The sequence below is a fragment of the Vigna angularis genome, chromosome 1, assembly GCF_016808095.1.
Source record: "Vigna angularis cultivar LongXiaoDou No.4 chromosome 1, ASM1680809v1, whole genome shotgun sequence".
Taxonomy (NCBI): domain Eukaryota; kingdom Viridiplantae; phylum Streptophyta; class Magnoliopsida; order Fabales; family Fabaceae; genus Vigna; species Vigna angularis.
This window is the reverse complement of record NC_068970.1, coordinates 62,254,746-62,280,146: the sequence shown is the minus strand read 5'-3', so window position 1 is coordinate 62,280,146 and position 25,401 is coordinate 62,254,746. Positions and strand designations below refer to the sequence as shown.

The 25,401-nt window shown below is 33.4% G+C and overlaps 2 protein-coding genes across 11 annotated transcripts; one reads left to right on the top strand and one right to left on the bottom strand.

The window, feature by feature from the left end:
• Positions 1-1,236: 1,236 nt before the first annotated feature.
• On the bottom strand, positions 1,237-16,151 carry LOC108322941 (uncharacterized protein At4g10930). Of its 9 annotated transcripts, none has more exons than XM_052877394.1 (15): positions 15,708-16,151; positions 15,367-15,452; positions 13,028-13,118; positions 12,750-12,799; positions 12,375-12,447; positions 10,743-10,852; positions 8,873-8,938; positions 7,984-8,495; positions 7,810-7,878; positions 7,593-7,668; positions 5,103-6,315; positions 4,910-4,984; positions 3,295-4,356; positions 2,924-3,147; positions 1,237-1,825 (listed from the first exon to the last, which is right to left on the bottom strand). In XM_052877394.1, the coding sequence occupies exons 1-14, from the start codon at positions 15,774-15,776 to the stop codon at positions 2,932-2,934; spliced, it is 3,768 nt and encodes a 1,255-aa protein (XP_052733354.1). In that variant the 5' UTR covers positions 15,777-16,151; the 3' UTR covers positions 1,237-1,825; positions 2,924-2,931. The 9 variants fall into 9 exon arrangements, with proteins under 9 accessions (XP_052733354.1, XP_017410740.1, XP_052733362.1 ...); XM_017555251.2 differs by having other exon boundaries at positions 7,810-7,890; positions 15,708-16,150; XM_052877402.1 differs by lacking the exons at positions 10,743-10,852; positions 15,708-16,151 and having other exon boundaries at positions 7,810-7,890; positions 15,367-15,414.
• Positions 16,152-21,019: 4,868 nt separating this feature from the next.
• LOC108322926 (calcineurin B-like protein 8) lies at positions 21,020-24,309 on the top strand. Of its 2 annotated transcripts, XM_052868109.1 has the most exons (9): positions 21,020-21,113; positions 21,840-21,976; positions 22,293-22,375; positions 22,521-22,580; positions 23,046-23,154; positions 23,267-23,319; positions 23,449-23,529; positions 23,639-23,751; positions 24,086-24,309. In XM_052868109.1, the coding sequence occupies exons 2-9, from the start codon at positions 21,886-21,888 to the stop codon at positions 24,138-24,140; spliced, it is 645 nt and encodes a 214-aa protein (XP_052724069.1). In that variant the 5' UTR covers positions 21,020-21,113; positions 21,840-21,885; the 3' UTR covers positions 24,141-24,309. The 2 variants fall into 2 exon arrangements, with proteins under 2 accessions (XP_052724069.1, XP_017410714.2); XM_017555225.2 differs by lacking the exon at positions 21,020-21,113 and having other exon boundaries at positions 21,554-21,976.
• The last annotated feature ends 1,092 nt before the right edge of the window (positions 24,310-25,401 follow it).

The following is a 25,401-nucleotide window of genomic DNA, read 5'->3' as shown; positions in this document are numbered from 1 at the left end:
ATTATTATAATAAAATACTAATAATTAATTATGATTTTTATAAATAATTGCGCTAATTTTCTTTTTCTTTTTAGCAATGTAATTTCATTATTTTTTTTAGAGAAAGGTTACAAGATACATAATCATTTCTTCTTCCAGTCACCAACACTTTTCCCATTTCTCAACCTTCCTCTTGCTTGTAAAATGGTAATTTATTAAAAAAATAGATAGTCCATTGCAAAAAAAAAAAAAATGAGAGAATTGACTAACAGGTCATGTAACAGAAAAAATAAAAATTAAACATATTTATAACTATTAAATTTAAATACAAAATTAAAATTCGTCTATGACGTTTATAATTTTAATAACTAAAAATAACTTAAATTAGAATTCAGTTTAACTGTAAAAAAGATCAATCAAAATTTAACAACTAAAAAAAGTAACTACATTAAACATAAAAAAGATATAAATATAACTCAAAAATGAAATTCAATTTAAAATGTAAAAAAATAAATCAAAATTTAAGAATTAAAAATATATTTAATTTAAAAAATAAAAATTAAACTATATAAACATAAAAAATTGTATATATAACATTTTTTTTTAAATTAAGTGTGACGTTTTTAAATTTATCAAAACGGATTATACTAAATTTGTAGATTTTATTTAAAGTAATTTCCTTTTAAATTAATTTATTCGAGTTTTGAACTAAATAATTTTAAAAATAGCTACATAAACTATAAGCATACTATTTGTCGATTTGATTTTAAAAAACAATATTGAAGTGCAAGGGTTATTTTTATCACACTTTGGTTAATGGTTGGATTATTTGTATGAATGTGAATGTAATGTAAATTCGTGATGAAAAAAGCAAATTGAAACAAATTGGTTTCGCTAACATGACATGTTAATTCTAATATTATGTAAAATTAAGAAATTATAAAATTACAATTAAAGTACATTTTATAATACATTTTTAGGAAAAGTAATTTGAATAACAATATAATGCTATACTGCAGCTGACCAATTTACTCCTCCAGTAATTTTGAAAAGGATATTTTTCGTCTTTATTATTATTTTGTATTTAATTCAAGTCTCAAAATTGTGTCCAAAAAATTGGGAATTATGTGTCCAAAAAATTACTTACAAATTTTCCAATTTAAAATGAAAAAATATTATTCAAGATCACTCATTCTAAAAATTTTCTAATGTACTTTTTAGATTAGCAAACAGAATTTATTCCATTCTTAAGACGAATTGTTTACTCAGAACACTTTTTTAGATAATATAATCCATAAAAACATTTTGGATTACTCTATTTGGAACATCGGATCTATTTTTGAGTTCTAATTAGTTGTAATGTATCTAGTAGGATTTAGGATTTACAGATTGAATAATTCGAAAACTTAATCAATTATTCAACATGGAATTTTTCAAACGAAACCCAATGGAGATGTGTTTTGACTTCTCTGAGAATCCATGGCGGTGAAAACCAAAATCCAACTCACTGATTACACGTTGACCCACATCTCTTTTAACGTACAAACTGCGCACATCCATAAAAAAGTACGACAATCCAGACATACTGTATTGCTGTTATATGACAATAAGAAACCTCTCATATTACGATTTAAAGGCAAACCGTTCTCATATTCTTTGGTTTCTACTTCATACCTTTGTTCTTCCTCCATTTCAATTTGTATTGCAACCTTTATAACTTTCCGTTCAGATCTACATCTTTGCATCTATGGGTTCATCTTATTGACGAGTGTACTCTCTGGATTGGTACTGATTGATGCTCTGGATTGACGAATGTACTGTGTTTTGATCATTTGTAAGCTTTCACCTGTATAGATTAAAATAATTGAAAAAGATGAATGTCATCTATCTTTTCATGCCTGAAACATTAGCCACATTTTAATAGATTTTGAGCATGGAGTAAATAATTACAGAAGATGAATGTCATGTCTGCTTAAGACCCACACAACTATACGATAATTTTAAGTTCCAAATGAAGAATCTTATTCCTGTGCACTAAAATAATAATAAAAAAACGTAGTGCATAATTTCATCATATGCGAAAAGAATATTGCAATAATCAACTATAATTCATAACTGATTACTAATAGTAATAATTAATTTACCAAAATTTTCTATTATTATGTCAAGTTTTAAACTAATTCAAGATATATTACATTTAAATTTTTACAACTATATAACAGCTATGTTGTATCTACCAATTTTACGTTCTGCGTCATATATAAATTACTTAAATGAGTAACTTTATTAAAGATAAAACTAAAAAAAAATTACTTTCTAGTAATTGACATTTTTTAAGTAAGAATTGACCAAATGTGAAATTCATAGGTATGGGACAAGATGGAGTAGTCGTTGTTATACGAAAATGGTGCAGAAGCAGATATAATACAATGGAGTGGAACCGAATTCCCAATTAGTAATCAAATCAAACATTAATATTTGAAAATATACTCTGTAACTCAGATTCTTAGTTCAGAAGATCCGAGTAAAAATGAGTTAAGATTCACGTTATAATATCCTAAATTACGTTAAAATACCAATTCATACAATTTTATGAAAATATTAGTATTTTCAATCCCGTGTTGAAGAATTGATTTTAATTCAAATTAAATTTTGAATTAAAATAATTTTAAATAACTGTGTCAAACAAAATATTCTAAATTTAGATAATAAAAAAATCATCCTAAATCACTGTATGTCAAAATCAATTTTAACCAAATTATGTTTTTAAAATCAATTTCATTCAACAAAAATCTCCATTGTGTGCTCTATTCACATATTTGACGAGGTGAAGACTAAATCTGACGTATCATGGCTGCTGCTCCATAAAGCAAGTATAGCACCATAATAAAACAAAGGCTGAGGCAAAAACTAAAGAAAAAACTAGTTGAGGATGAAATGATACCGTATGAATCAATTTTTTTTGGTCTGTTGGGCTGCTTCAGCATATTGCTCTGCAAGTTTCTTTACTTTCTCACCTTCCTTTATGAGAAAACTCGCATTCTTTGCTTTGCAATGATACTTCATAACCTTCTCAGTTGTTTTTGCAACAGCCCACCTGTATTGGTCAGCCGTGATTACACCACTCTTGCACAGTGGTCTGATGTGCTCCTTGATGTAAGCTTCTACCTGTACAAATTCCAGTAATATTACAGAAATATGAAAATCATAAAGGAAAATATAAAAATGGAAGAAAACATAAATGATAGCACACAGCATTACTTTTTAACAAAAACTAGAGAAATAAGTTATATGGGAAAATTAATTTTATAATACCTTTTTAGTTGTATGATTTACCGAGTCAGTCTGCTTAGCAATGACATCAGATTTCCCTTCCTTCCGTTGGAAACTTTCACCGGCTTCAGATATATTGGAAGACTGGTCGGTGATGGTAGTATCAGAATTTTTTTCCGTGAGATTCTCCTTCCCCTGTTCTGAAGCTTTTATTGCATTATTCAAAGCAAGTTCTTCATCATTATGGTAGTCATTGGCCACGCTTAGAGTTTCTGTCTTGCCATCTCCATGTAATGATCTTGATTCACCAGCTGGAAATTTTTTTATTAGTGGTTCTTTGTCAGGGCCGTATAATAATTCTTCAAATTCTTTGTCAAGTGGCTCAACAGCGCTCTCGAAGGGTAGGAGCTCTGAAGAAAGAGAAGACCTATCCATATGAAATGCATCATTGTGACAATTTCGCGAGCAGGATGCCTCTCCTGGCACTTCATTTCTTTCAGGCCCCTCACAGTCAGCACAATCCAAAGCGATATCTGACTTTTTCAAGTTCATGGTGGAGAAAACAAGTTTCACTTTTGACTCATTTTGCTCTTGTTTTGGTTTTGAAACCTGTGTAACACTAGCACCAATATAATCCTCATCTTCCAAATCATACTCAAAATCACCATAAATATCCAGATCAGGATTCGAATCCAGTTCAAGTATATTATCGGACCCCAACATGTCGCCATTACATGTTTCTCTGTTCTCATGCGGACTGCTAGGTGGGGAGTCAGACAGCAGACCAGCATTTTTCAAGGCCGTTTCAACTGCAGGGTCAGCTGAAAGATCTTCCATATTTGGTTCCGATTGTCGATCATTAAGCATTGCTGATGAGGCTGCTGGAGTTGTATCTGTGGCTACATCGGATTTTGTGTTATTTGTGCGATGCAAGAGCTCCTGCGAACAAAGGTTCAAATACACAAGCTTGCTATTTGATCTGTCAGCAACCTCTTTTTCAATATTAATTGCATCTGCAACAGCTAATTCTGTAATGCCAGTTCTGCGAATCACTGTCAGATTTGTGTTCCTCAATAAGCGCTCTGTCAGGCGGTAAAGCTGTGTCTGCACAAAATAATGAAGTTTAAGAGAGAAGAAATCCAACTATCTGAGACGTATACACAAATAAAGAATCTTGAATTGATCATTTGGAAATACTCCTGCGCCATTACTTAAATAATATTCAACTCCATTAACATGCCAAAAGGGGAACAAGATTAAACTATTCGAAATTTGTATTGGCATGTACCAGTTTTAATTCCAACCCTGAAATCTGGCAACCAGTCAATTATGACTTTTATCTTGGGCAGAATCAACTATTAAAAAAGTTTTAAGATTCTATCACTTTTTCTGGTGATAAACTTTGACTTATATTATATGACCCATAACGGGATATGTGGGAAAACCACTGGCAATCACATGTTTTGTTTAACATTTGAAAACACAAGATAACTAAATGATAAATATTAGTTCTAAAATGAGGAAACAAGAATGACCCTCCTAAGGAATTGGAACATATTTTCTGATCCCAATGTCATTAGGAATCGGTGCCTTCATTAAAAATGCATCAATCTACCGTGTGTAACTTCAAATGGTGGAAACGCAAGGTACTGCATACCTGCCTAACTGATATAGGAATTTTATTGTGTCGAGAAGGTGCCAATACTGGTCTCATATCACTTGGCAGTTGGGCCTACTCACAATAACAGAAAGAAGAAACAGTGAACAGCCATAGCCAATTTCTGATAGCAATATCAAAGGTAAATAAAGCAATTGCAGATAAAACTAGTCAGATGAGATCATTTACATACAAGTAAAGGATAATTTCCTTTAAAAACTGAGTTGTCTTCCTGATTTCCATTTGCTGTGTTTCCTCCGCTGGTTGTGGCTGTTTTCCTCGCAAGGACCTCCAAGGCCCATTTTCTTTTATCATTCTTCATGCAACCAGATTTTTGGCCTAACTCCTTGGTGCCAGTTTTGGAACCAACTGATGAGACTGGCGTCCTTTCTGGTCCATGTACAATCTTTTTGTCTACGTTTTTTTCATTTGAAACAAAACTGATCTTTGATAAGAAATTGTTTACGTCTGTTGCTTTAATAGTATTGTTATCAATGGATAGATTTGGTACTTTCTCTGATGGGTTGTTTTGCTTGGTTTGCTCAGAGTTAGCCACAGTTTTAAGCACAGAGAGAGGTTTTACATCCTCTTTCCGGGGGAAAACAGATGTATCTGCTAAATACAACCTAGAAAGTATAGGATCCTTGGTTTGACATTCAGAAACTTGCTTTGATTCTGTACCATCTGAACCTTTTCTTAGTAAATCAAGAACTGATTTTAAAGTTTCAATCTTTTCAGGCTTTGTAGCTCTCATGCAACGATATTTCCAGAACTCAATTTCACAGTCCCTATCCCATGCACGCTTTCTTCTTCCATTGGAAGTACCAAAAATTTTCTTTGTTAAATTTTCACGGACTTTGCCTTTCTGCAACATTGACTTTTTTGCCTTTATAGCTGCAGGGGATAACTTGTTTACAAGTTCAGTTTTAGGCCCTGTTATAGCAGTCCTAAATGCTTCAAGAAGCTTGGGATCAAAATGGTTATCCTCGAAGTTTATAGAGGATTTGTTACGGACAGCTTCTCTAATTTCTTTCCTTAGATTTTGAACTAACAAGGATGATTCTCTATCCTCGGAATTTCTCTTCATGATCTTTTTAACCCTCAACCCAGCCATATTTCCTTTATTTTCAGATGACTGGTCACAAGCATTAGTACTAGTATGTCCCTTGGAAAGCCTTCGGACTGTCCCTTTAACTATATTCATTATATCTGGTGTAACTGTTGCCTTTGTTGGAGAATCTTTTAAAGCAGGGTGCTTCGGAGCATTTTCTAAAAGATGATCATTGGCTGTGTCATTAGTGTTACTCATTTGGCTGTCAGTAGCTTTACTTTTCTTTGCCACAACTTCATCAGGAAGTTCAGGTTTGGCATCTCCATCCTCAGCCTTTATATAAACTTGCCCATTACTGTCTCATAAATCACAAAATCAAGGGAAAAAGAAAAGAAAAAAAAGGTCAAGGTTTGAACTACTCAGGTGGTAAGCATAAAACAATTAAAACTTTTATGTCAACAGAATATGCATTTAAAGATCATAGACAACTAACGCAGTTTTAATAGTACATGAGTATGAAAAATATCTAGGCTACTGCTCCTATGTCTTCCTGTTTGTGAGTATAAGAATTCATCAAGATTCAAAGTGCTATGGTCCAACCAGCAGCACCACTATTATGATGACATTTTGTAATCGACCACATACTTCCAAAGGTGAGTTAGCTTTTACAGCTGAGTTAGGCCCAGTCCATTTCTAATATTTATGGCATGGTGTCTGTTACCATGATAATCTGTTACCCCATTTTGAATAACATTGAAGATCTAAAGTGTTCCCTCAAAAAAAGATGGGGGAGAGGAGGGGGGTTCTAAATGGCTGTAATTACAACCACATAGCATAGCTGCTTTAGTGGGAATCACATTATCCAGACACTTGAAGATGAGTAACCAAACAACCAGGCCATTTGTTATCATTCACTCCCCCCTAACCAAAAAGGAAACAAAAGCAAGGAGTGGTGAGAAACTGGAAGTAGTTAATATTGGTATGTGTAGAATATAAGTGAGCATTAACGAAAATCTTAATGGTTAAAAGGAAGCATCAATTCCTAAAATCAAGGGTGATTAACTGGGAGCTTGATTCTGGGTGACTGATTTCCCTAATTAGGAGTTGATTGCAAGATGATAGACTGACAACTAAACAGAGTTATATTCGTAACACATCCTTCTAGAATAACCTATCCAATAGGGACACCTTTCATGAGGCGTTAAGAGTGCAAAACACATTTCCCATACCAACTACAATATGGCACATGTCAGACGCTTGCCAAAAAGTTTTTATTGACCCTAGCACTTGATCTGACAACTCTATGGATGGGCATTTTAAGAAAACTAGTATTATAAAAAATATATTTCTTTAACATTCCGAAAAAAGTTACTTCAAAATGTAATATTAAGTATTAAAAAATAATCTCTTAGAATATTCTTGTGACTTACTATCAAAAGCTGCATATACAAGAATATACAAACATTTTTTTTTTATTATTTTAGATCATTTATGTGGCTCATGTATGTGATATAGCATGTCCGTGTCAGTGTTTGCTTCACTGTCCATGTTGGAGTAATACAGTACACTACACACAGGATGACTATGGCACACAACTCATTTTATATGATAAAAGTTTAAATGAATGGTTACCTGAAATCAGCATGCTTTCTCTTTCCACCAGCCACTCTGGCATTGTCCTTACAAGCATTGACTTCAATTTCATCTCCTGAGAATATTTTATTATCAACATTATATGGGTTTAAGAACTGGTTTAAATGCCACAAATACCATCCATAAATGGTTTCCCACAGTCCAAGTGTGGACTGAAATAAAGAAAAAAATTACATATCTAAGAATTGTTGAGTACCTGTCAAAAAACATTTTTCTGAAGTCAAGCATGGGACAACTGTTGCTTGATCTTTCGGTTCACTCTTGTCTGCATCATCAACTATATGCACATTAAGATGATGACAATCAGTCTGATTACAATAGATACTTTTCAGGCTCACATAAAGCTAGTGATATATAGTAATTGGTTTACCAGGTAAATAAGTGCCCACTGACAAACCAAGATCAAGACCCATATCAGATTTAATTCTAGATGGACTAGTTTTGGTAAGGGATTCATCAAGTAACTCGGTTCCATCAAAGCCATTGGGTTCAATCATTGCTCCACTGGCACTTTTCTTTAAATCACTATTGTTTGATAAAGACAATTCCAGTTCTTCTTCCATGATTGGTAATGAATTTGTCCTCAGTTCATCACTTTGCTGATCATTTATGTCAGACATTAAAATACATGATTCAGTCATTGGATCCGCATCAACTTCAAAAGGCAATAGGCTTTTCTCACTTGTTGCTGGAACCCATTTTGCTCTGTCAACCATCGAGACAACAACAGCCGTTTCTCCTGTATCAGCAACAGAGACAGACACTTTTCCTGAAAAGGAATCCTCACCATGACAATCACTGTTACTATTGTCTGCATTACATTCCATGGTTGTCCTCTCCCTTGAATTAGTTGCTCCCTTAGAAACATCATCTGCTACACATCTAAAACAAAACCCTGAATTAGAATACAAAAAGGTTGGAAAGAAGATATCAGATACTGTCAGTAAGGGTTTTGCTAAAGATATCCTTTGTAGGTTCAATTTTGTCAACGGATAAATACATTATTTTCATAATTAATAACATCATAAATAACTTCTAATTTTTGTTTATACTATTAATTATCTACCCATGTTTTCTATCAATCTGATTTATGACAGCTAGAACATATCAAATTCTATATTATTATTTATAAGCTAGTAGCCAGTATGTACATGCATCTTAACAAATACAAACCAGATCGAGCTTTGAGATTAAAGTAAGAGAAAAAGTAATTAGAAGAACGAAAATATTCAACAGAATAACCAGTGAAGTCAATTTACCTGGGGCATAACCATGTACTCTCTGAAGTACTTTCGGTATCAAATCCCACACAGAATGCATGATACCTGTCACAATGAAATTGAAGAAAAAATTATGTGGTACTGTTTATAAAATTCAGTAACAATATATTCATGAATTGATTTCACCACCTACCCATTAAAGAGAGTGACTAAAACACTTACGCAAGCTCTTCTCTACATTATTTACATCACCTCTTTATAAGTTATAATTACAATCATTATCTAGCTTGTACATCATTGATGGTCATTCTTTGATAAGGCATATATATAAACCATGTATGTTCAGGCCTGGCTACACCCTTGATTTCCATCAAATTTCTAATTCACCAATTAGATTTAACTAAGCTTCTATCACTATTTATTATGAATTTATCCATATACATTATGACAAGCTAAGAAACCGCTCAAAATTTCACACCGGGACTAGATATGTAGTCAAACTATAAGAAAAACCCATGTGTCACATCAATTAAAGATAATGTCAGGTATATAAATAAATGGGACCAAGGTAGTTGAATCATGAATTGTTTTGAGTATCAGAGAGCTTAAAATTTTCAATCGGGAATTGTATCGTATCGTGATGAGTAGTAAGATTCATAAACATTAAAAAATGTAACATGTACTTAAATATATAAGATATATAAATTTGCAAAGATACAATTAATAATAAAACAACCTCAGTCAAATAGAGTGGTTGTATCTATGTGTATTTACCACAAAATTTCAGCAACACAGCCTTCAAAAAACAATGCGGTTGCTACATAAGATTCCTTTAACTATGGCTATATGCTACTAAACAAATTTTTTATTATAGCCATCCCAAAAATAAGTGTTGTTGTTGCTATTTGCATAATTACTACAAACAAACTATGGTTGTTGCTTGTATACTAGCAACCTAAAAAAAACCTTCTATTCTAATCATTGATATTTCATCATCTTCATCTTCAAGATCAACATCACTCAAGCCATCCACCACCGCACAACCTCTAGCAACGTCACACCACCACTGCAGGACCTCCAACAACGTCGCACCACCACTGCAGGACCTCCAACAACGTTACACCACCGATGCAAGACCCGACATGAGAATGAGAGGCCCTTACCTCAAGAGAGAATGAGAGACAAGAGACGAGAATGTGAGAAGGAGATATGCGAATGAGAGACAAGTTTTTATCGTGTGAAAAAACAAAGGTAAGAAAATTAGGGTTTTCAAAATGGGTTGGGTGACCCAACTTGGTTTAGTGGTCACTGATGACTCAACGCAATTCGGCTCGCGATTCACACAATTCAAACCTGTATCATGCGATTCGAGTTTTCATATGATTCGTATTGCGAAGGGCTTGAATCGTATCGAATTGTACAATTCATATTGTGAATCGTATGATACTTACTACCATGAACGGGACCCATTCGCACCTTATGAGTTAATTTTGTAAAATTAAGTTAAACTTAAATTATTTTGTGAGATGATATTAGAGTCTATCCTAGATTAATTAAGATGGTCACTCACGGTGTTATTCACATACCAAGCCCAATAGTGTTGAACATGAGGGTATGTTGGAAATCTCATCAATTAAAGATACGCTCAAATTATAGTATGTAAATGACTACAAACCTCACCTTATAATCAAATTTCATAGGATTGAGTTAGCTCTAAACCCACTTTCTAAGAGAAACATTTTTTTCTGCCAAAACACCTTATAGGCGAAGTTTAAACCCAAGGAAAATATGCTATTATAGAACTGACCAATCCAACCCCAACTTCATAGTTCCAAAAGACAATAACCAACTAAAATTTTACTCAATGACATCTTAAACTTATTAACCTAATATGTTTATTTAAGTTTACCATATGTCACATGAATCACATGCTATTGATGTATCGAGATCAGAATCTCCTTCAACAGTAGCCAACCCATTACGAACCTTGCAGTCATCGCCATCCAAGCAAATAACTGCCTACAAAATGATAAAATACATGAGGATTAGTGTTGTGCATTAATTTTGTTAAAAGCACTAGTTGTGTTGAAAATTATGGAACTCCAAACTTGCAAAAACTTGTATTTTAAGCTTGATATGTAGCTCATCAGGATTTGAATGCAAATGGCATGTATTTGAGTGAGTAATAACTATTGTCCATGGCTAATTTCAATATTATTATTTTTGTAGAAAGTAGGAAGAATCTAATTAACATTTTACTTTTCACAATGCAGATTTATTCAAACAAAGAGAAATAGGTTTGACTATAAAAAATGCATGATTTGGATTAGATAATGTATAACCAACAACCTGCTCCAAGATGCAATACTAGAGATCCTATGGTTCTCAATGACATTGAAGAGTGCACTGAGCAATTAGAGGGACAAGTGGACCAAGAATTTATACAAGGAGAAAAACAAAAGTATTACAAAAGGCAACCATCATGTAGTGATTGTTATTTGATCTTCCCATGCTTCCAAGAAAGGTCTAGGTGCAACTTCAGCCTCAACAGGAAGGGGAAAAGACAATTTTCAATTTAGGATTGATGATGAACTGGAATTTGATAGTTCTAAGTATGAGTATGAAGAAACTAAAAAATTACTTAACATTGACAAGTTTATCTCCAAAGGAGGGTAAGAGGAGGGATTTAGCCTATTGGATAACATTGATGTTGGAATTGAGAAAGAACCAGAAAATTAAAAATTTAGGACACTTGTCTTACGTTTGTTGTTATTTTAAAGTCTTGAACTTAAACTTGGTAGTGTTTTGTTGCTTTGATATTATTATTTGAATTTCTAGACATTATCATTAATCATGCGATTGTCTCCATTACTTTTGCATTACAATTATATTTCTGTATTTTTTTATTTATCTAGAGGTTTTATATTTTGGTCTCCAATGCTTCTGCCATAACCTGTTTTGACTTCCAATAAGGAGTTGAGTGAACTGTGATGGAGTGAGAGCTGCTGAGATGTCAGCTCTTAGGGGTGGTGTTGTGATAGGAACTTGGGTATTATGGAGTGCTTAAATCACACATTTAGTATGGAATGCTAGATGGAGTATTTAAGTGTTTGGTTCTCATCCCTTAATAACTAGATTCTGAGGGTGAGTTCTCCAAGTGTCTGTTGTGTACTTATCATTGAATAGTGTCATGCAATCCATGTAGCTTACCTAACCTAGTAGGAAAAAGGCTTTTGTTGTAGTTAAGGTTAGCTATAAGGCCAATGTATATACTGAAACAAACCACAGGTAACACAGTGAGTGCTAAGGATATAAATACCATAATTTATATGTACAATATGACTCTAGATAAAGTAGTGACATTTATATAAAACTAGAAATCAACTTAAAACAAGAATAAAAAGATCTTTGCATGGAGGATAAGTGCTCATGCAAAAAATACAAGAAAAACTAGAAGCAAGGTTGCCATTAATATTAATTAACCAGAGGTCAAGATTTGTTGCACGTAATTCTAAAATTATATTATATCGAAAACAATTACATTTTCATCGATGTAGTATGAGGGAAATTGCAGTGTGTTATTCTTCCCTTCAATGGACCAATCATCATCATCTCTGCAATCATGAAGAAAAACAGTGAAAATATTATATAACTTTTTTTAAAGTGGAAACATGATAAACATGTAAAGTATTTACTCAAAATTGAGTAATCAAACACAAGTATTTAGTCAATATTTAGTACTGAAACTGTTAAGTGTTTCCTTAAAATTCAGATATAATGATGCATGCCTAGAATTATGCAAAATTCACGACTTTCAACTAGAAATCCAATTTAGAAAATCCTAGGATTATGCATCTGGATATAAATAAACAATGAATAAGACTGTTAATCAGATGCATAACGGATGGAAACTTACCTAAGGAGTGAATCATCCTCAACTTTGTTGTTTCCAACGGTATCATATACCTTCACAATCATGAGTTTCGCATGTTTAGCCACACACACCAAATTTTAATTGTATCTTCAAGGTATTATATGCATTAAAAACATAGATTTTCGTAATAATATTAATCAAAGCAACAAAGTACACGGTCTAGAAGAGAATTAATAAGGTGGGCAAATTCAATTGTAACCTGAAGAGTTATACTAAAGCAATGAAGAAAAAGCAGCATTCCTCAATTTTATATCACTCACTGGAACACAAGTGATTAACTGAAACTCATTCTGGCAAAGTGGGCAAAGATTAGTGATGGTAGCCCAGTTGTCAATGCATACAAAGCAGAACCTGTGAATCAAATAAACCAAGCTAAAACTTCAGATTAAAATTTCAATATAAATACTGAGAAATTAAGGGGAAAAAACATTTAATGGGACTAAGTGGAGGTAAAGAATAAAAATTTAACATAACAAAATTATTGTGAAAACAAATAGATGCTACCTACAGGCATGAAAACAATCCCTTTAACCTTGTGCATCCATCCAGAAAATTTTTGTTCCCCAAGGTCATATGACACATTTCAATATAAGGAAAAATTGCACTGAGTAAATTGGAGGGGCTAAAGATGCACCAGTAGCCTTTGTCTTTACTAAGATAGTATTACAAATAAATAATACATGAAGAAAAGAAGCTGAAGTTTACACTAATAAAAAATTATCACAAAAAGAGTAAGATGATAAGGTAGAAAAACAATACATTCTATAAGATAGTACAGAAAGAATGTATGGGCATCTAAGAAATCCTCATATTACAATACCACATTTATAACTTTCCCACCAAAGCAAAAGGCAAGCATAGCAAAACAAAAACAATTTTGGTGAGTGAGTATAAACAATTTAACCTAACCAAATTAGTTACTAGGCTCAGATCCTAAAAAATAACTAGGCCTGAATAAAATTGAACTGCACATATAATTCATAATTCTATTGAACAGAACCAAATTAGTTAGGTTTCATGATCATAAGAATTACACCAACAGTGACTTATCCTTTGAGTCACCAAAGGTGACATGTTATTTCCATCTTCTCACCTTATCTATTTGATTTTTACTTTACTCTTTATTTCTTGTTTTTCCAAACCATGGCCAAGAGCTCCATCTATGTTTTATGGTAAGTTATTGGTTATGAATTGATAGATCCTCCTACGGAAGATCTCATTAATTGATTGCATAGGACTAACAAGGTATATTTGCCCATGTATAAAGAATACCAAGGGAGGCGTTGATGAGAAGAGTAGGCTGCGTGGCTTTTAACCCAATGAAGAGGAGAGGGAGGCTAAGAAGGAAATTTGAGGAATTGGTCAAGATAGTCTTTAAGTGATTAGAATAACGGCATGCGATCCATGTAGCTAATTTCACCTCAAGAGATAAGGCATTGTTGTCGTATATAAAGTGGCATAGACCTCAAAAAATAACCACACAATCATAGAGAGAGATGTGCATTTCTGTTGCATAATACAATGGAACAACACCAAGAAAGAAACATTGGAATGAGTAGGCATAACAATGAAGTTACTTTGCCGACTTCACTTCATGAACTACCTTTTTCCCAAACTACTTGTTCCATTCAAAGACTCTATCTTTATTAGTCCTCTTTAGGCTTTCCGTAACATAATTGCACAACCCTTTAGTTGCAGGTGTAGCATTCCCACACTCAGATGTAACCATTAATGTAGTTCTAACAAGTGTAATATGACTTGGTTCATGCACCGAATCAACAAATCCAACTTAGGTTTTTGAAATATTTTAAAAAGTACGGTAATTTAAGGTTCGGTTAAGCCCTGATCACCACTTAATTTAGTTATTTGCACTTTTTGGAACTTCCCCAAAAATAATCAAGTTTTCAGATAAAAATACAATAATTGAACATCTCAACATTTCCGTAAATAACCCCCATAATACACCTAAATCTCTCATAAATGAAGTATGTAATGAAACAACACGCTTTACTTGGGATGAAAACTATCTTATGGAAGGCTCGTTCATACTGCTCCGCGTTTACCAGTCACCATCACTAAAAAGTTCATTTACATTGAAATAAAGCGTGGTATATTCATCTACTAAGAGCAGGAATTGTAATTCTTAAAACCAAAGAGGAAGGCAGAGTAAGCATCTCTTAGAGCAGAAGATTGTAAGTTATCCTTTTATCATTCTTAGCAAAACAAACTACCAAGCGGGAAAAAGCTTTTGATGTTATTATAAATAATATTAGATTCAGCTTCACAATTTAATCAAAAACCAGTCCAACAATGACTTGCACCCATTAGCATGAATATTTGGATAATTTCTGAGTTATATTTTCTGTAAAGCTCTCAATAAGTTGAATCAAGAGCAATGTACTATTAGACTTTTACCAGTACATCATCAATTACTATTTTTTCCCTATAAGTCATTCTCCTATATCTTCACCATGCACAATGAATAATGAAACCTACTTCTGTAAAGTCTGCAGATAAGGCGCAAGGCACAATCCATAAAACAAATTGACACTATCAAACCAACGAGATTAAGATACGACAATATATTTTAAATACATACCAGTGCTGACAGCAATCCAGAACTCCCCTGTCAATAACTACATCCATACATATTCCACATCTTTCCCCTTCAATAGCTACATCATCCTGTTCATTAAGAAATACCGAGTGTTCCGGTGAAAGAAATACCGTAAGAAACCAACCAGTTGCTATACACGACTCTATCTTAAGCAAACATGTGAATCATCAAACAACATAAACGAAATTAAATTTTAAGATAACTTGAGATTACCAAAACCACAAAACAAGCGTAAGCAAGGGTTTAAGCAATACTTCATATAAAAAGCGAAAACCTACAACAATACAGTAACTACAGGTGGAAGCGAAAATCGACAAGCTTACATTATCGTTGGCATCAAAAGCATCGTGTGTGAGTGCGAGCATATCATTGGTCACGAAATCCGCCTCCATTGAGAAGCTGATTCGAAGACAGAAAATATTACACCGTGAGCTCGGCGCCAATTAGAGATACGGCCACGAGACTTTGGCACCAAACTTCGGCACAATTCAATTTGTGAAAGTTGCAGGACCTTGAAGAAGCGCCAACAGGATATAGACACGGAAATTGAAGGCGTAAAAGGAAAAAGAATGCGATGAGAAGAACTAATCACACGATAAGATAGTAGGGTGCTAAAGCGTCAAATGACTTAATCAATTGCCCGTGAAATTATCGACTAATGGAATCGGGCGAAGAGAAACCGCGGTATGTAACTTAGTCCGGGTTCAATTCATCCGATCTGGCTCCGAAACGTTTTGCGTTGAAAATTAAAAACCTCGATACGTTGTCGACGACGTCTTTGACATCACGTGCGCAACGTGAGTGAGGAATTAGCGCTCTCAGCGTCGCGGATTTTTTTTCCACTCATGGGCCATTGATAATTATGGTTATACTTTTTCTTCTTGCACCCCAATCATTACTAACTATCCTATTCCAATGGAAAAAACTAAAATACCCTCTTCCATTCGAACTGCACCACTCACCATTGTCGTTTTCATTGCCAATGGTGGAGAGAGAATGCATTGCGAAAAAAACACTCACTCTAAAAGTATTAAATGTTTCAAAAAGATTGTTCAAGAAAACAATATATTTCATATGTTCTCAAAAGTTCATTCCAAAAATTATATTTCTAATAATATGTTTTAAGAATGACGTTCCAAAAGTTCTACAAAATCTAAAATAGATAATTCGATAATTAATTTTTATGAAAGTTAAAATGATAATTTTGAAAAGTCAATCAATGAGAAAAAAAAACACTTAAGCGAGTGAGTGCACCTTTTGAAGAAAAATAAGGTAGCCAAAATAATTCGGCTCCATTTGGCACAAGTTAAAAAATCAAAACAATTTGTTCCGAGTTAAAGTTTGACATAATTCGACATGAATTAAAGTTTGAACCTATTCAGCACAGTTGAAGCTTGAATTAATTTGATCGAGATTAAAAGTTGAGTCGATTTAACTTGGATCAAAAGTCAAGTCGATTTGCAAGTTAAAGATTGCGGTCTAAGCCAAATATTGATCCAATTCGAATTGGATTGAAGGTCAAATCAATTTGGTCTGAGTCGAAGGTCGAGTGATTTGTCCTACCTCGAAGGTCAGGCCAATTTGGTCTAAGTTGAAGACCGAGATATATTCGTTAAGTCAGAGATGTCTTAATGAATCTGTCTTAATTGAAGGTTGTGACTAGTCAACTTGGATCGAAAATCCTAATGAGTTGTCTTAGACCAAAGGTTCAGCAAATTCGGCCCTGGGCAAAGGTCAAAATATGTTCATTGGATTGAAAGTTGTGATGAGTCAGACCAAGTTAAAAATTGTGATGAGTTGGCCTAAACTGAAGATCTTGCTAGCACTTGATAAAATAAATCAGCTAAAGTCATAAGTCATGATGGCTAAGCCCGAATCGAAAGTTAAGAATACACTCGGATTGAAAATCAAGTTATTATTACAAGTCAAAAGTTGAGACAAGTTATCTCGAGTCTAGGGTCAGAACAAGTTGATTTAAGTTAAATATTGAGATGACTCGTCCCAATCACACATTCAAGACCACTTGAGATGAATCTGTCTGAATTGGAAGTCAAACTAAGTCAACTTAGATTAAATATTTTTAAAATAAAATTTTATCTTAAAATAAAAGTTAAATTATTTTTTCCAAAAAGATTAAAATCTAAAATATTTTAATTACTTCATTAAAAAAATTATTTAAAGAATACATATGGTAAGTTATTTTAAATATCTTGAAATTGTTAAAACTTTTATCCAAACACAGAAAAAAAAATTATTATATGATTAGATACAAAAAGTAGTCATGACTATTAAGAAGCAAAGTCCTCATTAACAGTCACATGACCAATAATCATGTACGATGAGTAAAAATTGATTGTACATGCAATTTGTTATGATATGCATCCATTCGTCAATGAACAATAACTAATGGACCAATTATGCTAAAAAATTAATAATTGAATTAACGTATAAGAAAAAACTAAAGCTAAAAAAATAAAATGCAAGTACAACAATTCCTTTATTTGATTAATTGATGTGTAAGAGAATCGTCAAATTGACGATACAAGTACATTAAGATAAGACAACTAATCTTTCAAACATTTCATCTAGCCTCTGTTCGCTTGAAGGTGAAACACTGTTTATGAAGAAAAGAGAGCGATGATTTGTGAGGTACAAGCTGTTCGTTTGCGCTGATTTGTAAGCGAAGAAAAGCGATCATTTGCGGGATGAAGCTCTTTTTTTTATCTCGCTATCAAGAGGAGATTTACGCTGATTTGTTCACAAATGACATATGTGCCCTCTAAACTGTCTGCACATTATTCTCTGTCCACGTCTCTCTTCCTCGTCCTGGTGCTGCCAAATCTGCCGTCGCGATGTTGTTGTTTCTCGCCACAATTTTTGCCAACAAATCGACCTCCTGGAGCTTAGCCGCCATCTCGCCATCATCTACCAGAGTCACCACAGCAGCCTCGTTAAGCTCTTCTCGGTGCCTCTGTCTCCGACAGCGTCACTTTCTCGTTTACGAATTTTTTCCCGACGCCAGCCTCGCCCATTGTCTCCGTAACCGCCGGAACTCTAGCTACATCGATCTCATCCGTAACCCCAGCAGTGATGCAGCAACCTGAGAGTGCATCCAGCGATTGGAGTGGAAGGAGTTGGTTGTACTAGAGACAGAATCGCCGTTTTCGTGGTGGACCTCCACTTGCGGCAGGGAGGCGGGAGGAGCACCACCGCGTGTTTGAGAAGATGATGAACAGTGCCAGTCTCAGCCATAACCAGTTACAGCCTTTGGTTTATCGGTTACAGTGGTGTGAAGGAATGTGAGCATTTCTGTAATCGGTTACGTCTACGTGGTAACCGATTACAGAACTTCGTTGTTTTGGTTACTTGGAGGGGTATTACGTTGACACTGAAAGCCTGTTTCGACGACGCGTTTTTCCCCATTTTCAACCACAAGATACCAAGTACGCAAGGGAGCAGCATCGCCGGCGGACGCGATTCCGGCGCGGCAGTCCTCCGGTTCCCTATCACTGGAGACGATCTTCACCGGAGCGAGCACGATCTGTTACAGGTTCTGCTGTCGGATTCGTCGTCTTCGTCGGAGACGGATGAATTGGAGGGAGTCCCGGCAGCTACTTACTGCATGTGGACCGGGTTTCGGGCTGGGTGTGTGGGGTTTGTAGGCGGGGAGGGGGAGGGGAGGGAGTTCTGGGTGGTGGGAGGGTACGGCGATTGAGGAATATTTTTCTGGTGAATGAGTATTACAGAGATGCGGATGCAGGTGGTGAGTATTACAGAGATGCGGATGCAGTGGTGATGGAAGTTGGGGGAGGGGGGGGTGGGGGGGTAGCGGGAGGTTGGGGATGTGTGGAGGGATAAATTTTCTTGAGTAGTGAAGTTGAAGGGAGGGGGGGGGGGGGGGGGGGCGGCGGCAGGAGGTTGGGGATGTGTGGGGGGATAAATTTTCTTTCTTAATTATAGGTTTTTAATTCAAATTTTATGGGGATAAATCTTATTTTTTAAAAATTCAAATAAAAATAATAAAATACTCTTTATATTACAAAGTTACTTTAAGAAATATTTTTTGATTCTATTTATTTGGACAGAAATAAATTATTATAAATATAGAAGTTAAGTTATTTTTATGAAAAAAAAGAAACATTTTATTATAAAAACAAAACAAAAAAATATGTTACAAACAAATACTACATTTAAAAATAAATTTATTTTACTACATTATAATTTTTAAAATTTAATTTTAAAAATTATTTATAATTTTTTTCTCTTTATAAACATTTTTACAATTAAATATAACATTAATAAATAACATTTTATATTACTTTTATAACTAGGGACATTTTGGTAATCTTTAATTTTTACCAATCAAACTAATTTTTTAAATCTATCATATCAATCAAATCCTACACTAATTCTCACAAACTTTACTTCCAAATCCACTCTCAATTAACCACAAATCCACTCAAAAAAACAACAAAAATATTATCCTCAAATCCATTCAAATCATCTCCCCAAATCATCTTCCGCAAATTCTTTCAAAAGAACACACCCCTACGTGTTCCTTTTGTTTGGAACATTTTGTGTGATTATAATAGGAGTTTTACATTCTCACGTAGTAATACTCATTTGTTCATCTCTAGTTAATGATAATAACATTCCGTGATCTTTGTTGGTAAATGTGTACTTTCACTGTTTAAGTATTCTGATTTAGTTAAAGCCTAATTAATAATATTTCTTACTTTAATATTTTTGTTGAAAAATGATATATTCTTTTTAAGTGTAATTTTGATTCTGACTTAGTTATGCAAAGTATTTATAATAGAGATTTATCATATATTATAATGCGAGAATTTTACACACATATACTTTTATTCCGTCAGGCATAATTTCTCATGCCAATTATTAGAATAACAACCACAAAGGGGTTGATTTGTATTTTCTATAATTTTTTTTTTCTTTTTGAAGACATTTTTAAACTGTAAGATTCTTCACAGCAAGAAGCATTCTTTAACACCACCAGTGCATTTTTTTATTTGTTTCTCTAATCAACATTTTCAGGTATTTTTTAGTAGCTACTTTAACTTTTACGCTTAAGCAAAACATTTTTAAAAAATAATGATACTTTTTCATAAGTCTTGTTTCAAATACATAAGTATTGTTTTAGTCTTGTTTGTGAATATTTATATATACGTGCATGCCACTTTCAAATAGGAGTGGTTGGGAGATATAGTAAAATATATTAAATGACATGTAATATATTTCAATTGTAGTTTATAAAGTATATATGACTTTGTATATAAGTGATTGACTAGTAATAGTTATATAATACTATAAATATGATATTAAATTCATAGTCATAAAGACATACAAGAGATTGTATTTTGTTGTTAAACATAAAAAAATATAAAAAAAGGTTTATTTTGCAAACATTTTTTTTTCTAACAAACAAGTAAAATTTTTTTTCGTTTAATCCATATAATACCAATGCAAATGACAAGTGATTCAATTTAATATGAAATAACGTGCCTATCAAGCCCATTTACGAATAAACTATAAAGTGTAACTTTGAATATGATAAACATAATAACATATAAAATCAAATGTCGAATGTACGAACATCAATTAAAAGGAAGAAGAAGGACACGATCGTGCGAATGAAGCTGTCCTGGGTATACCTGTGAATATTTCTGTACTTTTGAAGGATATAATATAACCATCTTCTTCTGGTTTCTGTAAGTCGCTTTTATTCCATGTAATGTTCCATGTTTTTTATTCTCTTCTCTCTTTAAACTCTAAGATGTTTGCTTCCATATCTGAGGACTGTTACAACCAAATAACAAAGATTTACTGCTTTTGTTGACATTTTTTTTCTTTGTTTCGGATAATTATTCACTGTTAAAGAAGTTCGATTCAATGATAAGTCAGATTTTTTCTAAGTCTTAAATTGAATTGAGATACTCGCTAACATTCTGACTTCATTGTATCTTTGCCGAACCATTGATGGTGAAGATCCTGTAATAGTATTTATGCTCTGAACTGCAGCTTTAATTAGATTGCATATACTCATACATATAGATTCCTTAAACTTTTATAATTTTCTCAGATTGTTTTGCAAAGTTTGCATAGAAAATTATCAACGTGCATCCTCATTTTTGTGGTATAGATGGGAAAAGCAACATAAAAGGACAAAATAAAGAGTGGAAAATGATAGATAAAGTGAAAGGAATTGAAGAGAGAAATAAAATAATAAATATAGCAGAAAATGGATGTATGAGAATAACTCGTTTTGTAATACAATAAGGGTAAACAATGTTTGAACTTGAAATCTTTGGTAAATTACACAAACTCCCACTAGAGTTTGCATCAATTGGGTGAAAGAGACTTAATAATGACACATTAGCAGAGTCTTCTAGAGATTGATCATGAACTTAAACATTTTTCTCTTTGATGTTTAACAGTGCTGTCTCTGACATAATTACGTCCTATAATCCTTAAACTGAAATTATGTCAATGACTATGAGCTGCTTTTGCTTGAAGAAAGCTAGACCAAAGACTAAGCTAGAACTATCCACCGTTCTTGCTTCGGAAACATCCTGTAAGTAGAAAAAACTTCATTCACACGCTATTTCTTGGATTTTTCATGAAATGAACCATGACTTCCCTATCATTATCAATCTGGCCATTGCCTTTGTGTTGTTGTTTTTGGAATGCCACTTATCAATAGACCAAACTAGCACATAGGATTCCATTTGAGGTTTTAGTACTAAAGTTGTCACAACATTCTCATTCCAAATCGAAAACTTGTAGGTGACAGACCATAATTTTGGCATCATGTGTTATGCCAAACGTTTGTGGGGATCATGTTGGTTTTCGTATAACTTAACTCTCAGATGTCCTTTACCCTTTGACAGTTACTGTGAATGAGATTGAGGCTTTGCTTTGCTCGTTTAAGAAACTAAGTAGTGCAATTGTTGATGATGACTTCCTTCACAAGGTATTTCCATTTAAGCTTGTACTAGTGATAATGATTCCATTTACCCATGACCCTTCTATATTGCTGAATTGTCATCATAATTTTCTAAGCATTTTGATGGAACGAAAGTTAAAGGTCTTAAATTCTTTAAAATTTTTATCTGCAGGAGGAGTTCCATCTTGCACTTTTTAATAATGATAGCAAGCAGAATCTATTTGCAGATAGGGTGCGTCCTTGTACATTTTTTCCTTTATTTTCTTACATCCTGTAAAGTGCACCATGCATCCAAGAAAAAATGTGAATAGTACCAGAAAGTTACTTCACCAAATTGTACTATTATGTTATGCTTAGTGTTGCTTACAGTGTGAGAAATTTTATTCCTCCAACTAGGAGTAAGATAAAAGAGAAGAAAGAGGTTACATAAACAAGATGAGTAATGTGATAACAAAAAAGGTGATTATAAAAATGTTGTAACTTCTGATTATATTAATTATTTTTTACAAAATGTTTATACAATTATAATGATGGATAAAGATATTAACGAGCTTTTGAATGGATCACCAAATATCTGAAAATTTAATCAGTGTATCAAAGTAACCACTGAATGCTTGTAATTCTGTGTATATTAAATGAAGACGAGACTCCAAAAAATCAATGCTGAAGATGTATGATTTTTGTCGGCAAAATGCAGGTATTTGATATGTTTGACATCAAGCGTGATGGAGTAATTAGCTTTGGGGAGTTTGTTCGCTCGCTGAGTATCTTTCATCCAAATGCCTCTGAAGAGAAGAAAATTGAATGTAGGACATCATTTGTTTGTTACATAAATCAAAAATCAAACGTTGTTTGTCTGTTATGCTTTTTTTGGTTATGCAAATTGAGCTTGATTGTGCCGATTTTTCTTTCTGGCAGTTGCATTTAGATTGTTTGACCTTACACAGAGTGGATACATTGAGCATCACGAGGTGAGTTACTACTCTAGCATTCTGTGTGGTCTTTCATTCGTTTACATTTTCACCTCTAACCACTTTTATAGTTTATGTTTCGTTCTTATTATTCATGAATTCCCTTCTGTCCTTAATGGTGCACTCAAGTTGAAGGAAATGGTGTTGGCTGCTCTCACTGAATCAGATGTTACAGTTCCCGATGATGTTGTTGAAGCAATTGTGTACAGGGTTGTGAACCAAGCACGAATCTGTTCTTCAATTTCTCCATTTTTTTCCCAATCCGCTATTCAAATTCTTTTCCCTTATTGGTTATTTTCTTCTTCACGTAATGTTTCAGACAATGCTGGAGGTTGATTCAAAAGGAGATGGTAAGATAGATAACGAAGAGTGGAGAGATTACGTGACACAAAATCCTTCTCTTCTGAAGATCATGACTCTACCCTTTCTAAAGTTAGTCACTTTTCCGCTTCTTCTTTTTTTCACTTTGGGACAATTTACCACTCAAATTACTAATTTGATGCAAGTTTTACAAAAAATTAAAATTTAAGATAAATCATGTGAAATTGACACGAGAAGAAGTTATATAACACGTATTGAAATTGTGTCATTGATATGACTTATTTCAAATTGTAATAACTTGCATCACAATGATAATTTCAGTGTTAAATTACTTTAGAAAAAAAAAAACAAAAACTTACTTATCTGCGCAGTGAAACTTTAGCACTCATTCTTTTAGTGTACAAGTCTATTTATAAAATCATACCTGGACGATTCTGTTTATCAGGGATATAACCCTCGCATTTCCCAGCTTTATTTTGAACACTGAGATGGAAGACTAGCTATACTAGGCAGCCACACTTGCTCCTTGAATACATTGTATAATATGTTGAAAACACCAACCCGTCCCGTGTTCACTGCTTCAAAGACAGAAAAATTATATAGTACTAGGAAAGATTTTCATACTGATATCGAGAAACACTCTCAGTGTGGCCAAAAAACAATTGTATCAAAATCCCTATACTAATTTTTGGATATTGTTTTAGTTATTGATAAAAGAAAGAAAAATTTAGTGAGGTACGTTTAATTCGTTAATAAAAACTATCATGATTTGGTAGAATGCAGTATATTTAAACTACAGAGTAAATCTAAAAGAGTGTATTAGGAGGTGATTCTGCTTGGGAAGTGCAGAAATATGAATATGAGTAGAGGTCGATTGATTTGGAGGCCAAAATAAGAGCAAATTTCAAGATTTTGACGATAAAATATTGGCTGGTTATAGTGTTCCTCATAAGAAAGATTTTGTAGATTCTCGAACAAAAAGAATAAACTTTCTATGCGTCTGCGGAGAATGCTTGTTTTGGAACATGAGAATTGAATTAGATTCGCGCTTTATTACTCAGTTGGGTGGCACAGACGAACATGAGGACGCATCATTTTTTATGGTCATCGATTTTCATGTGCATCGAACAGATGGAGAATACAGATCCACTTAGGTGAGATACTACACTATTGCCACACCGTCCACGCCACCCATATTTGTAAAGATGAACTATACCGAATTGCAAACTTTCGCCAAAAAGAAAAGCAAACAGCCATCTATCGTTCTTTACTTCCACTCTCTTTTCTGCAAAGAATTTAACCAAACATTTGGTGTGCAGAGGAAAAAGAGAAAAGACGAAATAAAGTTAAGACAAAAAGTAAATGGGTTTGGCAGGATATTAACCAAAAAACTTCAAATACATTGTTAGTCAGTCTTCTAAATATATACGCAAAGGCATTTCCAATTACATCAGTCAACCTAATCATATTTTAATTGATGTTAATGAGATTATTTTTAGGATAAAGTCTATCAAAGGTTTTAACCTTCTCTCTAATAATATTAATAAACATTACTTTTAGTTAATGTATGTTATAACTATTTTAATTTGCATCAATTAAGGTTGTCAAGATTTTTTTTACCAATGTTGACTAAAAGGCATTTCTAATTACATAAGTCAACGTAATCGTAGTCAAAATTGGCCAAAAGTTTCTCCATTTGATAGTAGAAAAAATAATTTTTTTTGACCAACTTTAGTCTAAAATTAATACTAGTGACGTTAG